Source organism: Micropterus dolomieu, linkage group LG12 (genome assembly GCF_021292245.1).
Source record: "Micropterus dolomieu isolate WLL.071019.BEF.003 ecotype Adirondacks linkage group LG12, ASM2129224v1, whole genome shotgun sequence".
In the NCBI taxonomy this organism is placed as follows: Eukaryota; Metazoa; Chordata; class Actinopteri; order Centrarchiformes; family Centrarchidae; genus Micropterus; species Micropterus dolomieu.
In genome coordinates this window covers 19,559,861-19,577,498 of record NC_060161.1, presented here as the reverse complement: position 1 = coordinate 19,577,498, position 17,638 = coordinate 19,559,861, and the positions used below count along the sequence as shown (strand labels likewise).

General features: G+C 40.1%; 1 protein-coding gene across 1 annotated transcript; it reads right to left on the bottom strand.

The window, feature by feature from the left end:
* Positions 1-2,168: 2,168 nt before the first annotated feature.
* Positions 2,169-15,791, bottom strand: tnk1 (tyrosine kinase, non-receptor, 1). The gene is made up of 13 exons (XM_046064895.1): positions 15,485-15,791; positions 13,031-13,231; positions 11,950-12,137; positions 9,796-9,948; positions 9,385-9,662; positions 9,146-9,272; positions 8,827-8,973; positions 8,608-8,702; positions 5,829-6,062; positions 5,383-5,447; positions 3,989-4,461; positions 3,808-3,903; positions 2,169-2,684 (listed from the first exon to the last, which is right to left on the bottom strand). The coding sequence occupies exons 2-13, from the start codon at positions 13,185-13,187 to the stop codon at positions 2,508-2,510; spliced, it is 2,190 nt and encodes a 729-aa protein (XP_045920851.1). The 5' UTR covers positions 13,188-13,231; positions 15,485-15,791; the 3' UTR covers positions 2,169-2,507.
* Positions 15,792-17,638: the final 1,847 nt, after the last annotated feature.

Below are 17,638 nucleotides of genomic sequence, written 5' to 3'. Positions count from 1 at the left end.
ATTTATGGGAACTTATCTGCACATCCATCCAACCTCAGTACTCCTGGGAAATAAGTCATAATATTTAATCTTATGGTTGTTGCTATATAGGAATCAACAATTCAAAGGCTTAGCAACTTGTAGTTCAAGTTCGCCTTAAATTCTGCACGCTGTTGCTGTGAAAACATTTACACTGTATGTTTATTTACACAGTGTAGGTTTTCTTAAGTTGCATCCCGTTAAGAAGGAGGCAACAGAAAAATATTTTCTGTAACGTAAACATGGAAATTACCAAACCAACAGAATACTGTATAGGGTGGATTGCCCTAATGTGGGACACTTAAGGTCTGTGTTTGTAGGTCCCCCATAAATACAGGAATACCAGTGAAACTATTGGTTAGCCAAAGCTATGGTGTCATGTGATCAAAATCACGTAACTTCTCAAATGTCCAGTCACATATGAGGGTGGAGCAATCATCAAACAGGAGGCACCTTGTGTAAAGACCACCCAATTTTCAGTTACATAGAGTTTTGCCAAACTTGTTATTAAGGAGTATAAGGTCAATTTAAATAAAACAACCCTGCTATCTATTGTGCTTATAAAATGTTTGTCCATCAAAAAATAATGTAACTTTGCATGTTTAAACTATATATTTTATATTATTATCAAATCAAGTGGGGCATGGTTTGTGGGACAAAAATGTTTTTACAGGGTTTTAGTGGTCTTATGCACTATTAGAATGCTTTACTACATGTTTAAGGTCATGGGAAATTGTTATACTTTGGGGGATGGCGGTTTGAAGGCTTTTTGTGGTTGTGTGTGTGTGTTAATTTAAAAACTAATAAAGCCAATACACTTACTTGTATGCATATAACGATTAATTCATTTAAATGTATTTCAAATCACGATGGCAAAGCAGAGAAAGACACTTTTCAGATGCAGAGCGAGAGGCAGAATCAGGGAAAGGATGAGAGAAAAGGCAGGATAAAAGGCATTGTTTGTGTTTGTTTTGAAGTAAAATAAACTAGAGTCAGGAATTCCAATTGTGCATTTAACTCTTTTCTATCTGCATAATATTACACAGGCCTGGGTTAACAGTTGCTTAATGTCTGTGTTATAATTGCATCAAAATTATCATATTATATGATATATACATATTATTTGTTGATGTTCAGTTATCAATGTTTCATTCATCCATAACTAAGAGTTACTAACTGAAGTTTTTTTAATATTCTACATGAATTAAGGTTATTTTTTACAATATACTTTCAGTGTCCCACATTAGGGATACACCTGTCCCACATTATGAAGTCTCCGATTGTCTCAAAGAATTTGCACGAAGAGCACCAATATGTCTGTCATTTCCTTTAGGAATGTGTTATCTGTATTTTCTCTTTTGATTAGGATACATCCTGAGGTTTCTAAAATGGTATTGGGTGTTGATTTAATACATTGGCTTCACATCGCAATATGCCACAGAAGTCTGAAAAACAAAAAATATCCCACATTAGGGCAATTCACCCCATCTGATGTCTCAGTCAGCACAAGAATCCACGACCTCTCTCTTAAAATAGAAATGTAAAGCTCACAAAGCTTTGACCCTGCATTCAGGACAAGGTAAGGCTGGGGATTTAAATAATGTATGACATTTCAAGACACAATCTTCCTGAAGACCAGCAGGCATCAAATTTCCTATTAGATTAAAGAGTGTTATACAGTCATAAAGCAGCTCATCGTTGTGGGTACTGTGAAAACTAAAAGATGCAGCAGCAGAGATAAAGTCTTATTTGTATATTTTTTTTTATTTCACACATTTTCTTATCAAAACCTGGCACCTTTACTTACAGGTGCCAGGTACCCACGTTACCCACAATGCATCTCAACCACCAAAGGTTCTGTCAGAGATTCAGATGTGTTATGCTAGTAGCAGCTAATGTAGCCTCTAGTTGTTAGCCATTTTTCACTTTTAAACTTGTAGTCTTCAGCGACTGACGCTGACTCAAAACACTTATTTGTAACTTCTTTCACATATGCTCCCGAAAACCTGTAAACGTTTGATATAACTATATGACATGTGTCTACTACACTTGTTACATGGATTTTAAGACATATAATGTAATGTCAGTAATTATGGTGCACGTTTGCAGCGAATCACCTGAATAAACTGCTCATATAATCACATGGCAGCTCAGCGTTGACACCAGATCATCGATTTTATTCAATAAACATTCATTTCTATACAGATTCATTAAGATACAAAAAACTATTTTCAAAAAATACAATGTGCTGAATAGCGTCTCATTAAAAGTATTAAAAAAAAACAAACAAACAAAATACACCACAGTACTCAGAAACATTGTCTTTGTGCTACATTCCTGTTTCAGAATATTTTTCCTATTTACATTCAACCATTTTCATTGTTCTATTTTTATGCACTGGGCCTCTCATCTGTTCCTATTTCAAGGTACTGGGCGGCTTCCAGTGTCAGAGCGTCAGTGTGAAGCAAGGTGTTGCTGAAAACGTCACTTCAGACTCGTCTTTCTGTGCTGACTTGAGGTCGCTCCCTATCGCCGGGGCCGAGCCTGTCGTCCCGTGACCAGCGGAACAGGTAGCGGCTAGCCATCTGCAGGTTCCACTGGTATTTGGAGAGGATCTTCAGACATTCCTCTTTGGAGCAGATGCTCAGCGAGTACAGCTGCTCCAGCTGAGAAGACGGCAAACAATAAGACAGGAATCAGACAAAAACTCCATGTCAGAAAACTGCTGGTTATTTCAGGCAAGTTGCACCCCTGTCCACACATTAAAGCAGGTGTTCAAATCACCTGTGACATCAGTGTTGAGGGACCTGTAGTGCAACATGCTTCCTGGTTTATTGCATAACAACCTGCAATTTTCTGAACTGTGACTCGGAGTTGAATTACCTTTTTAAGAAGTGTTCAAAAAATATTTTTAGCATTGATGATTGATTAAAACTGCACTGGGCCTCATTTTAGACAAAAAACATATTAGTTTATATTATCAGGTAGGTCTACATTAAAGATCGGCAACCAAATCCAACTTTTTCCACACACTGTGGATTAGCTCTATTTTTATGAATGAAAATTAGTTTTCAAATTTGACTTGATCTCTGCTCGGTCAAGACCTTATTCAATATTTGTAGGAACATCATGCTGTTAGTGCACCTCAAGGAAAAAATTTGCTGTTGGGGCTATGTTAAACAACCACCCCCACCCTACTGCCCTGTGGCCTTCACGTTTGCACTAAATACAGTGCAAACAGCAGGTTACACATCGCAGCTTCATTACATGTTCGGCAACCTACTCCTATACTAGATTAACTCCTTTAACTAACTTTGACCCACGTTTACTGGATGTATGTGTAATTTAGTTTGTGGTTATTTGATTAAACCCAACATTAGTTAGAAATTTGCACCATGTGAGCACAATATAAATAATATTGGCCTTAAAACTAGCTTTTAACACAAGACCTAGCTACATGACAGGGCCACAAGATTAGCTAATGACCCTCTGTTCTCTGACTTCTCTGTTTGACACTGCATTTTATTAAGTTAACCTGGGACTATTTGTTATTGCTCAATGCAATGTAATTTTGTTTATTCTGTTTTATATTTCAATTAAGCACAATGCTATTTGTGTCTTTTCATATTGCTTTTGAATCGTGTCTTTAAAGCCTTTTTATGGCATTAATACAAATCACTTGCAAGTGACACTTTTACAAAGTACAATATGGCTCGCTGCAACACACACACACACACACACAGGTAGATGTGGTGTTTTTGTTCATTGACACTCATTTCATGGTCTGACCTTGAGTTGTTGCTCAGCTCGCACTGGGTTCCAGTCATTACGTTGAAGAGCATTTTGAACCTCTTCAGTGGTCACTCCATGTACTGCCTCCATCACCTGAGAGGAGCAGAGCAACAAAGCTTGTATTTGAATCCATCGAACAAGTTTTCATCCAAAGAGCAATAATAAATGAGTCTCTTACCTGCGCCGTGAGACTGTCTCTCATGTTCTGCACATATAGGATCTTCTCTCGCTCCCTGATTCGTTCCCTCTCTCTGGTGTCTGTGTACTCATCCAGCTGCGGGGTTGAGTTTGCCATGTGGGCTATTTTAGGCAGGTTGGAGCCTCCGTTGCCCTGCTGAGGCTGTTGTTGAGGCTGTGTCTGCGCTGGAGGGGACAGGACCATCTGCGGAGGCCATGAGGTGCCTGGGGCCGGCTGGACTGCGGGCCTCCTCTGGACTTTCATGTTCAGGCGTTTCAGGTTGGGCAGTGGCGGCCGCGGAGGAGGGACGATGCTGGCCTCGCTGAACCGGCGTGGGTCCTGCTGCATCACCACGCTATGAGCTGCCAACACAGGGGGCATGAGTCTGCCCTGCTGATCCACTCTGACCACCCCTACCGTGTGAGCCCTAGGCCGGGGTCCGCTCAAAACTGACTCCAGGCTCCGAGACATACCTGAAGACACAGAAGAGGCCTTTTTTAATGCACAATGTACAGTTAAATATGACATTAGTCTGTCAACTGAAATTAATGAGGAAAAAATAATTATAGGCATGATGCAGCCTGCAGTTTAACAGAGCAAGTGACCCTGGATGAGTGCGTGTAGACACTGCAAGGATAGCCTAATAAAGCCACTAGAGGGCAGACTGATGAACTGTGAGTAAACAAGCAAATTAGTGAGTAAATGACAACATGAGTTACTTCCTGGATGGATAAGGTGCATTTTAAAATAGAATTTGTGAAGAAATAAATGGACAAATAGCTTTATTTAGCTACTGTATAAGCAAAACATTTTAAGACCTTAACATTTTCAGGATCCGCACCCTCTAGACTGCATGATGAATTTGGAGCAGTGAGCGCACTATATCAAAAGTATGAACAATAGCAGGTAAAAAAAAAAAAAAAAAAGTGGCAGACATTGTTCCAGTAAAAAGCTCTTGAGCTTCTGCCCTCAACTCTTTAGCTTATTACAGATTATTTAGATGAAATCAAATATCACAATATTTTTTACTTATGATGGTTTTACCCATTAGAGTGTGTAGTAATGGTAGATGACATGAAGAATACAATCATTAGTGGGCCTTAGAAAGACTAGCAAATACTTTGTGGAGACTAATGGGGATGGAAACAAAGAAATAAAGATATCATTTTAGTAATGAGGGTGTGATGAAGCAGAGGGCAGCCTCCATTGTCCCTTTTACTTGGTTAAACTGTCCAAGATGTTCAGTTATTTCACTTTCTGCCCTCAGACCAGGAAAAGAAAAATCCAGCATGACATCTAGTCATATCATGATGTTGACATTACCCTGATATAAAAGTACATGTTGCAGTTTAACTCACTACATTCTGCAGCTGGTTTGTATTTTTAGTTCTTACCTGCCATTTTCTGCAGATTGGAGCCCTCCTTCTCCCTGGCAGGGCCCCACCTCCGGCTGACAGTGCTGCACAGGTCAGAATTGTAAAACACATCAGTCGGAGAGCCACGGCTCACAAACGTTCAGTGCTGTACTGCAGAAAGTATTCTGCAATAATGCTCAGTAACACAGGGGCCTGAGATGGACGTTAACATGGTTTTACGTGATATTGGCAGAAAACGAGAAAAATGGGAAACTTGTCATTTGGATAATCACAATTAACAACTCCCATTCTTTGCTTTGCAGTACTCTGTAAGGTCAACAAATTAGGAGAAAAGCAGCAAAGGCTACAAGACAATAAAATTTGCACCAATATTTAACCATCACGCAGGTCAGATGATCATAGAAACAGCAAATACCAAAGAACCTAAGTAAGACAGAGAGGCAATAATGAGCTGTAGCACTGACTCGTCCACGCTCTCAGGTGTTCCCCAGGTGCGTTCAGGTTTGATGTCTCCATGCGCTACGTGTTGCAGGCTGCCCTTCAGCGGGGAAGAGATGTAAGCTGAGCTAGAAGCAGGGCTGGGCCCGGAGTTGCCGGCAGTGGCATTAGGAGGGAATGACGGCACAGTGAGGCTAGCAGGAAACCAGCCGACCATCAGCGTCCTTTGGTTCTGGCCCCTCCACTCACAAAGCTCCAGACTGCACAGAGAGAAGAAGAACATTTCAGTCAGTGAGTTGTGAGCCTTTATACAGAAATAACTACCTGTAAAGTTAGCTAACATTAGCCACCATATGCTACTGATCATACCAGACCAAGTCATACTGCAGCTGCAAAACCAAAACATTGATGGAATTGTTCAGTGATGCATTTGACTGCTTATGAATTAAACTATTTTCATTTATATGAGGAAGAAGGCGTTATTTTTTCTTTTGAAAGTTGATGGTCTCGCTTTCACTTATAGAAACTGGTTACTGGCAGCATATACTGTACAGTAAGTAAGTAGTTAGGAGTTACCATACTTTTGTTTTCTCTGATCTTTACTGTTTTACTGTCTGTAAACTGCACAGAAAGGTAAATAAGTTAAAGTCTAAATAACATCTGAAGCTACATTGGCTGAAGAAGACCATGAGATGTGGTTGTAAGCTCTGGAAAGCTGATAAATGGACCTTTAAACTTAGATTACATCTACTGTTACCAAAGGTCAAGGATAAACGTTATGCTAAAAATATATGTATATATTATGATTAATTAATGAAATGCAAAATATACTACTCTCTCTTCCCAAATAACTACCATACATTCCTCTCTCACCTCTGGTATTGTTCCCTCATCTCTAAGATGAGCTGCAATAATTCCTATACTTAAGAAACCTGGTGCAGACCCCAACAATTTCAACAACTATTTCTAACCTACCTTTTCTTTCTAAAAACCTTGATAAAACAGTTGCATATCAGGTCTATGCGCACATGTCTGACAATAACCTCTATGAACAATTCCAATCTGGTTTCCGTCCCTGCCATAGCACAGAAACAGCGCTGGTAAAAATCACCAATGATCTTCTCATGGCAGCTGATTCCGGACGACTAACTATTCTCATCCTCCTGGATCTGAGTGCAGCCTTTGACACGATCTTTGATAACATCCTCCTTGACAGATTAGTCTCTACTGGTTTCACTGACACACCCTTGGACTGGTTTAAATCATATCTCTTTGGCCGCACTCAGTTCATCCAACTCTAACATTTCAAATCAGAGCTATAACCCTGTCACTACTGGTGTTCCCCAGGGCTCTGTCCTGGGGCCCCTTCTGTTCATCATCTATCTGCTTCCTCTTGGCCATATCTTTCATAAATTTATCATCCATTTCCACTGCTATGCGGATGACACCCAGCTCTACCTGTCTGCAAAACCTACCACATCCCTCCCACCCAACTCCCTCTCTGATTGCCCAACGGAAATCAAATCCTGGTTCTCTTGCAACTTCCTTAAAAACTTAAACAGTGACAAAAACGAGGTTCTCCCATAGGTACCAAATCCACTTTGACTAAATTTGACAGTTTTTCTCTTACCATTGAAAACTCCCCAGTTTCCCCCTCCCCTCAGGTCAAGAGTCTGGATGTGATCCTCAACAGCACACTTTCATTTCAAGCTCACATTAATTAATTTACGTAACATTAATCTCCTCCGACCGACTCTCTCACCCACTAGTACAGCCAGTCTCGTTCACACACTGGTCACATCCCGCATTGATTATTGTTATTCTCTTCTCATTGGTCTTCCTCTCAAATCCATACATAAACTTCAACTGGTTCAGAACTCTGCTGCCCGGATCATCACCAGAACCCCTTCTATTAATCATATTACTCCTGTCCTTCAGCAGCTTCATTGGCTTCCAGTTAAATACCACATTGATTTCAGAACTCTGCTCCTGACCGTCAAGGCCATTCATAACCTCGCTCCTCTGTACCTCACTGACCTCCTTCATATTAAACACACCCAACCGTGCTCTTAGGTCTTCTTCTATTCACTTCACTGTTCCTCCTGCTCGTTTGACCACCGTGGGGTCCAGAGCCTTCAGCCGCTCTGCCCCTCGTCTCTGGAACTCTCTTCCACCAGACATCTGCAACATTGACTCACTTTCCATTTTTAAATGCTGCCTGAAAACACATATTTTTAAACTGGCATATCCCAAGTGATCACTATTTATCAGTTCACAGCAATCTTTGTTTCCAGTTATGTACCCTGATTTTATGCACTGTAATTATAGTTGTTAATTTTATCAATTTATTGCTGTACTGTTTTATTATCTTTTGTGTGGTGACCTTGTGTTCAGAAAGGCGCCTATAATTAAAATTTATTATAATTATTATTGCTGTATTTTCAGTGTATTTCACTTTTTATTTTATCAGATATAAATTCTCAAGGAAGAACCAATCTATATTCTGTTGATTTTTATGGATTTAGGTGCATTTTTTGTTGATTAAGACATTTTAAAAAATGCAAACAGTGACTCAACAAATCACGCTGACAATGGATCTGTTATGGAATGAAGCTATGAAGACAGTGTCACAGCTGCTACACTTGTTCAAACAAACAAAGCAAAATGCATTCGAGGACTCCATGAGATCACGGCTGGAATGCGCTTTTGAGAGCTGGCCCATTTAAACCCGTTTCATCTAAACAAAAGGCCCATTGTGTTGGTCAAAGTTTCTCCTTAACTCCCACCCTCCTTTCTCTCACCCACCCATGGTCTATGACGGTCACAGGGTCACCGGCCACAAGTACAAGCTTTCTGGGTTCAGCAAAGTCTCTTGCTGCTTGCACCTCTGCTGGTTTAGCCTGCAAAGGCAGAAAGAAGTGAGGAGAAAATAATACAGATTTACTGAAAAATCATTCTCGATCAATAGTCCCTCTTCTGATATAATCACCAGGTACATTAAGAGCTTCACATTATGTTGCAGACCTCTGCCACTATTGTGGTGAGCTGAGCGAAGCTGGGTCTTTCAGCAGGATTGCAGGCCCAGCACTTCCTCATGACAGCGTACAGTTCTTGGGGGCAATCCGGAGGTTTCTCTAGACGCTCACCCTCCCGTTCTACGCGGTACAAAATCTGGATGTAAGAGAGTGAATGTCAGAGATATTAAACCTCTGACTCACAGAGCATATCACGAAAGCAAACTGGGTATCAGGGCGGGGACACACATTCCAAACATGAAGACAAACACGCTGATTGGCATGGAAACAAACACTGAAAGCACAACGCGAGTTGTTGTAGCGTGTACCTGTCTGCCTGACAGACCGAACCAGGGCTCCTCACAGTAGGTGAACATCTCCCACAGGGTGACGCCAAACATCCACACGTCTGAGGAATGGGAGAAGGAGCCGATACGAAGGCTCTCTGGAGCACACCTGGAGGAGAAACAGGTAGGTGGACCACAGCGAAAGGAGTAATTAGTGAGTAATTTTACAATTTTATTATCCTCCTCCGTCTTTGAATTCGGCCCCCCCCAACAGCACTCACCATGCAAACGGGATCCTTCTATGTGCTCCCATCACATAGTGGTCCGTCTCTTGGCTCAGGCCTCTCATCAGGCCAAAGTCCCCGATCTTCACCATCTCCCTGGATGCTAGCAGCACATTCCTCGCAGCCAGGTCTCTGTGGATGAATCTCCTGGTCTCGAGGTAATCCATACCTGCCACGATCTGGTTAGCAAAGAGCCAGAGGCGGGCCAGAGGGTACTGATACTGACGTGAGCGCAGGGTGTCATACAGTGAGCCCATGGGGGCCAGCTCTGTTACCTAGAGGAGGGAACAATAGGTCATTGTGTATTCCATCTCCTAAACGCATCTTAGTTTAAATGAATCCATATGTTATCCCTAATTAGGCCCTGCTCGCAATGCTCAAACGTCAAAAGACAACAAAACATCTTACCATCTTGAGGGGCTGTGTGAGCACCACGCCATAAAGTCGGATGATGTTCGGGTGGTCCAGTGACTGCATGGTGGTAACCTCTTGGAGGAAGTCCGTCAGTGTGTCCGTCTGCCTGGACATGCTGCTCCTTAGTGACTTTACTGCTACAGGCACCTGAGAGGAGAAAATAAAAATAAAAAGAGTGTGTGTAGTGTTTAAGGAAGTAAAACCCTCTGACAGCAAGTCTACACCAGTGCTGACTTGACAGTCTTCAGTAACCTATTAAGAAGCACGAATGGAGGAAAGTGGTGCAGTGGCTTGATTTCCTTGGCCACTTCGCTGCAGCAGAAACAAGCTATGAAGACACCATCGACATATTATCGCCTTAAAGAGTTGAGATAACGATGTTTTAAGCAAACAGTCGCCTTTTTACATATTCAATAGAAACAGAGCGACATTGGCATTCATGTGGAGTCGTGTTACTGGCCACCTGATGGATTTGAGTACTCTGTGGCTCTGTTTTGGTCTCCACCAACTCCTGAGGGAAACATCTGGCTCTTTAGCTGCTAAATTCTACACTACTTTCTGTCTGCTGTTTGGTGTTGAGCAGTGAGTATGCTGAGGGCAGGGGAGGGATTATTTTAAATACATGTATCAAATACAAAATAGGATTTTGTCATTTTTATTTGATAGAGTCAATGAAAATGATTTTATATTTTGGATCAAAATACTTCAGTGTTTTGTATTTTGTAGTTTAAAAATACTCAATGAGAAGTTTATGTGATGACATAAAAAACGCTGCCTCTGATTGGTGCCTACTCAGTAATTTGCTCAGACTTGGTGAGATCATAGCAGAAAATTGATCCAGACCTGAAGAAGATGATCGAGGTGAGAAACACGTATGTCGCCAGCTTTCCATAAATTTTTAGCATAAATTTTAACTATTCTTAACGGTTTAGTTTTAGTAGCCTGAGCTAAATCGTTTACCAATTTATGTAATATTCTTGCTAACTATTTAACCCGAGAGCATCCCTCACAGTTATCGTTAGCTTGTTACTTGCTACAGCATAAGTAGAGCTGCAACGATTAATCGAACAATCGATTAGTTGTCGAATTTTAAATTAATCGTCAACTATTTGAGTTTTTAAATAAAAAGGATTTGATTCCAGCTTCTCAAAATATGTTCGGATTTCTGAACATATATGACAGGAAACTGAATATCTTAGGGTTGTGGACAAACCAACATATCTGAGGACGTCATCTTGAGCTTTGGGAAACACCGATCGACATTTTCCACAATTGAAATTATGAGTCATTAGCAAAGCGTTAAACTGTTGGTTTCTACCTTTATCTGGGTGATTAAAGGGATATGTCAATATTTGATCTGTTAACAGGTTTATCGCATGACTCATTAGGCAGAGAAAAGCTGTTGCTCTCAAACAGTTAATCAACTGAGTCAGTGCACTGGTGAAATGATAGATCAAATAGACTGATGGAAGATTTGAGAAGTGACTTCATGGCTCCTTGGAAAAGTATTAATATGTTTTAAATACAAAAATAGAGTAGTTTATTTTGCATACATGGTGTGGCTGCTGTATTTTGATACACTTAAAATATTTGGTATCTTCTTATTTTAAAATACATTTTGATGTATCTTTGCCCCTGACTGTGTATGTACATCAGAGCTTTTTAGCCAAACGCAGCTGCCGGCAGCTACTAAAAGTGAAGTGAGAGTGAACCAAAACAGTAACGCTGTGGGCAGTAAAACCAAAACAATTAACTGAAAGAAGCTAAAATGCTACGTAGACATTCATTCTCATCCAAAGTGGGTAAGTGACCCCTCTCGCATAAATGTAAATTTCATTCTGTTGTTGATATAAAATATTTATTATAGCAACTTTAAGTTCCATCTTGCTCTTTGTCAACACCACATTGATCTCACACACACACACACACACTTTTCATGGTGGGTTCAAAATCACATATAGTAAAGTAAAATAAACATCTCCCTAGATAAAGGTTTCTGATTTGACACATATACTCAGCAATCAAAAGTAGAATGTACCATCTATGTTATAGTACATGCTGATTGTTTTGGGGATCTGTTGTTGAAATAGCAAATGATAACAGCAGCTGTGAGAAGAAAAAAAAATTACTTGTAAAATAGTCCCTTACCACTCTCCCAGCGGGCGTGTGCCACTCTCCCTTCTTCACCACCCCGAAGGACCCGGAGCCCAGCTTCTCTCCCAGAAGCAGCTCGTTGTCCTGGATCAGACAAGGAAGAGTCCGGCCACCACTCTCCTGCATCCGTGATCGGGAATTTATCTTGTGGCATTTCAGAGCGTCCCATAATCTTCTCTGTGCTGGAAGAAAAAAAAAAAAAAAGAAAATGTAGTGATACTTAGCGTTACACATAAGTATTTATCCCTTTAGTGAAGCCTTAGCAGTGGGCAGAGCTGCCGTTGATATCACACATGCTTTGCAGGAAACAGGTGGGATTCGGACAAAAGATATGCACTGTAGCTCCTTTTTTAACTAATCTAATCTACCAGATTGATTTGTAATCAGGCAGAAGACAACCACCTGTGTGGTGAGCTCAATATTACTTGTTCTGATCTGTGGTTTTTACTCTCTGTTAGATCAAAACAGAGCTGCATCCAATAACTGACAGTGTTTTAGTACATAAATATATGAAAATGCATTTCTCTATACACAAAGTAGCAACACACCATGATACAAGGCAGCATTAAAGATATTTCTAATTTTCATGGGAGCTTTAAATCTACACTGTACATCTTTGATGACTTATGCGCCTACAATTAATCTAATTTCCTCATATGAGTATATGATTAATGTGCACAAGAAAATAGTGCCCTCCCTTAAAATGAACACTTCCCTTTTTATATTGAGTAAATTCTGATCTGCTGACGAATGTCATGAGATGTTACTGAAAGCTTTGCATTAAACAAGTAAGTGGAAATTGCAATAAGATTTTTTTGTCAAACAATAGTTCATTTATTCTAATATCCATCAATACTGTAAATCCAAAGATTGAAGGCATTTAAAAGACACACACTTCTTTTTTTTACTCAACTCCACCGATGGAAAAACAGAAGAAGTCCTTTTAACCTATCTTTGTCTTGTGATGAATCAAAGATCAGTAACTGAGCAAAAGGGGAAATCCTCCCTGTCTGAGAAGACAGATATGTGTTGTTTTATACCCAGCGTGGATGATCAAAGGAACGATCAGGCTCACCAGGTTTGCTGATTCCTATCTGCTCCAGGTCGCTCTCCTTAACGTAAGAGAAGTGCTCGATGCGGGTGATGTTGAGGCCATCTCTGACGTGCAGGTAAAACTTTTCCAACTGGACGTCGGCCAGGAGTTGGTACAGCCACTGAGTGTCTTCAGCCATGGAGGGACAGGTCCTGGTCCATCAGCATGACCCGGCCAACCTCCCTTCAGGGTCAAAGAGAATTTATACAGTTTTGGTTAGTTTTCCTGGGCATCTAAATTCAGTTCATCTGACTCTCTCACCTCATTAAAATGCCTGTTTAAACGTTAACTTTGCTCCCAATCAGGTCTTGTGAGGTTACCATGGAGACCTAACCAAAAGCCCTTGGTGTGAGATGCCGAAGGGGGATTGTTCAGCTTTTAGCTTTGTGCCAGCTTGTCCTTAGGGATCTCATTCTGGCAACTAATTAACTTTCTGCTAATCATGTTTACTATATCAACGGACAGACAAGTACAACATTCAGCTTTTTATAACGCAGAAAAACAGGCAGCAGTGTCATTTACATATGCTCACATGTCCAAACAGGCAGTTAGCTACCCAAATGAGTGTAAAATCAAACAAGGTGAATGGTGAAATATGACACAAGAAGCATAGAAGTGAAGGCCCACAAAGAGGAATAGGTGGACAGGAAAAAAAAACAATATACAGGCTGTGTGACTCATTTTGAACCTCAGAGACAGCGATCCTGCAGGGAGTCCTGAAGCAATGTGAAATACTGACAGGTGGAAACACAAACTTGTTGGTGGGTGAGGGAGACCTGTCGGACGGGATCTAGTTCACATAGTGCACCATGTGTTGACAGCAACATGACATTGAATCAGCTCTTTTTGAAGACTGATTGGGGCATGCATCTGTTGAATGTTTTCTTGACAGTTAAGCAAGTGCAACAGTGTCCTGAGCAATAACAAGGATGTTTAAGATTGCATAACTTCCTTATTGCCAATAAAATAAAGTTAAAACGCAGCAAATTCTTCTTTTGTTGGATGTAACGTCTGGCTTGTGCTCTCAATATTACAAGAGGGCTGTGCAGCCATTAATCACCTGCTTATCAGCACACCAAGCCCAGCAGGTATGAGTCAGGGAAGGCCTTCAATATCCCCTTGTCAGCTACCCTGGGAAAATAATTAACTCTGAACAACTAGCAGAGCTACACTGTTTTAAGTAATGAGGCAACTGATGCTTCAAAAACCACTGCAAGAGGGCACTAGCCCGGGCTTGCATTAATTTCCAGGGGAAACTCCCAATTAATTTGCACCTAGCTTGAGTGAACATGAGCAAATTTCTCTGCAAGTCACATTGAAATTCAAACAGAAAACACTCACACAGAGATACACACTGCTAAACAAAGACAGCTCTGTGATCATTATCTCTATGTACAGAGTGATCAATCTTTAACCTGCCCAGCTGCTAAAAAAAAATCCTCTCGGCCTGATGGCATGCGCGAAGTGTTCAACTACTTCTGAGGTTTCTTTCTTGCAAGCCACTATCTGCAGCGTCAAATGGCCAACAGCTTTGTTGATCCAGCACTTCTGCTGGAGAGCATTTATTTACACTGGTGATGCCGGCTTCTTCCGGCTGAGCCTAAGAACATTGTCAAACCAAAGTCACACACTTGACACCCTCATTGGCAGAGCAGCTCTGACGAAAGCTCCATTTGCTGAGAAAAGGTGCATATTTCCAGTCACAACTATAATATTGGATGCCACTAATATTCTAATCTATTATCAAAGAAGTACAGACCAAATGACTACAGTCAGGAGAAGTAGTGGAAGAAGTATTATTTGACAGATATTTGACTTAAGCCAATATAGCAATACTGCAACGTAAAATGTTTCCTGCATTCAAAATCTTACTAAAACTAAAATGACATGGCTATTATCAGCCAAATGTACAAGTATTATTTGTATAAGCCCCTCTCAGTGTGGTGTTATTTATAATTGGATTGTTATCATTGATTGAGTAATGTGTGAGCAGCATTTGAAGGTCTATGGTCTACTTTATAAACTTTTTGGTTTTATTTATATGCAATAATGCATGATATTTAAATGATCCCATGTTTTGTATAAATAACCTGAATCTGAAAAGTAACAATAAAAGCGTAAAATTTAACTTGTACAGTAGAAGTACAAGTACCTTAAAAAGTACAGTAGCCTACTTGAGTACTAAAGAGACAAAATAAGCAATCTCGGATATTTGACATTATTCTCATTAATTCTGTGAAATGGCGAAACATTAAGGTCAAAATCCCTGTAGGCTAAACACGATTAAATGTCCATTTTGTCAATGTTTAAAATAAAACGTGCAATTTTTAACATTAGAACTTCATTAGAATGTGATTATTTCATACACAGTTCAGACATTTCCCCAGACTGCAGCGTCCCATAAACCCGGTCACAGATATAAACTCTGATACTTACCGTTTATCAAAATAACTCAGTAACTACTCCCGTAGCTGGAAGCTTTTCTTAACCACCAACGACCCGAGACAAATGATCCATGTTGACATTGAAACAGACGTCGACGGAGGACTTTTCCACAAAATCACACCTCTTCTCTGAAACTTAAACTACCTCTCAATAATTCACCATCTGACCGGCATTGGCAAAGATTGTAGTCTATTATATTCTGTGTTTTAATGATACTATCAATGAGCCACCTCAAGCGTATTTGTGATCTACCTGTTTTTTCCCCCGATCTTTTCTCTGCCTCTTCAGACCACACCCCTTCCTTACCTGACTTTTCTCACCTGAGCTTTTAAAAAACAAAACCCCAGACAGCATGAGATTACCTGCACATATCTAGCCTGATAATTGCCACAAGCAATCAATGCAGGTCACTAATTACCAATAACCACGTGGCAATGTGGTTTATCTGGAAAGTGGATTCATATTTTCAACATAGTCATACAATCAAGTGGACTCAAGTTATAGCTAATAGTTGCAGCTAATTTACCTGGCAAAATCTATTTTTTAGTTACACCTAGCTAGAATAGTTTCAACTTGCTGTGACTAGCTAAAACTTATTTTTTTTCAATTACACCTAACTTTAGTTATACCAGTGTTATCTTCCCAACTTACCAAGCTAAAACTAAATGCTAGTTGATTGGGTACACCCAACGCCTGCTTTAGTTTTAATTTTACTAAATAAATAGGTCATCCCTTCATAAACGTTATGTTTAATCTTTGAAACAGTTATCAGGTTAATTCAACTTCATGATGATTTTGGAGGCTCTATGGTTTTTTTTCTTACTATATTCATATTAATGTGGGAAGACTAGAAACACCTCAGTCAACAGCAATACAAATGTAAACTGCCTCTAAACGAGTATAAAGTTGAATCAACTCTGTATAAAACAGTTTCAATAAAAAGTGATCATTAACCTTTACGAAGGTAGGATTTATTGCAGGGTTGTTATTTTAGATGGCATTAGTTTTAGCTAGGTATACATAATAAACTGGAAACTGAGTGTAATAAAATGGAAATTTTAAAGCAATAAAAACAAGTTGGTTATCCTGTGACTATCCAGCCTAATTTGTTATGATGCAGTGTGTTTGTCTTAATTGATCAGAGAACAACAACAACACCTTTTTAACTGCCACATATGACGTAGCCTAGCCTAAAACTTCCTATTAGTCATGGCTGAAGTGTAATTATAACCATACACAACACTATTAAGTCTCTCCATTGGTCATGTTAAAGCTTAACGAAACTTGCCATGACGTAAGAGTCAGATGAAGAAACTTGTGTGGTTTTCTGTCCCAGTCTGTCTCTCTTTCATACCTGATGTTGCCGAACACGTTCGACAGGATTTTTTAGCCTGCCATGTGTCTGTTAATTTGAATGCAAACCAGGCAGAACTCTGGAGGACCTGCTTGTACTTTGCACTTCCTGGTACAGTATCTCCCATAGTCGCTCCTCCTGCCTGCCTTCCTGAATTACATAACACACACACAATAGATTTCAGTGGATCAACCATTCAAGTGACATTGCAAACCGGAGCTACTGTAAAGATCTCTTTACACCACTTTCATGCACTTCCAACAAGATTAAGAGACAGATTGAACGACCTATTGAAGGAATAAATTTAGGTTTTTAATCAGTAGTTTATGACTATCACTTTTCACTCCTATAGACTATACTGTTTTGTCAAGTTTTTTTTTACTTACTTACTTAATACTACACCCATGAGCTTAACAATACAAAAATGACAAACACAAATGACTACAGGGTGACAAATTAAAGCCTCTGAAAAATTCACAACTTAAGCAACTCATCCTTAACCCACCTGACAGGTATTTAGACAGCAAGCTGTCATTTCCAGGATTTTCTGAGCAATTGAGTCTTCAGGGCTAACAAGGAGTGTGTGGGATAAATGCTTACTCTCCTTTTGCTGTGTGATGCTGAAGTATAGTGTCATTTTCTGTGTGGGAAGCCCTCTCTGTCATGTTTCTTGTCACTGAGAGACATGCCTGGCTGATGAGGAAACATCACTGCTGGGAAAATGCAGTATTGTTTTGAGCAGAGGCAATACTGAGAATGAGAAATATGATATTACAGTTGTCTTGTTCATA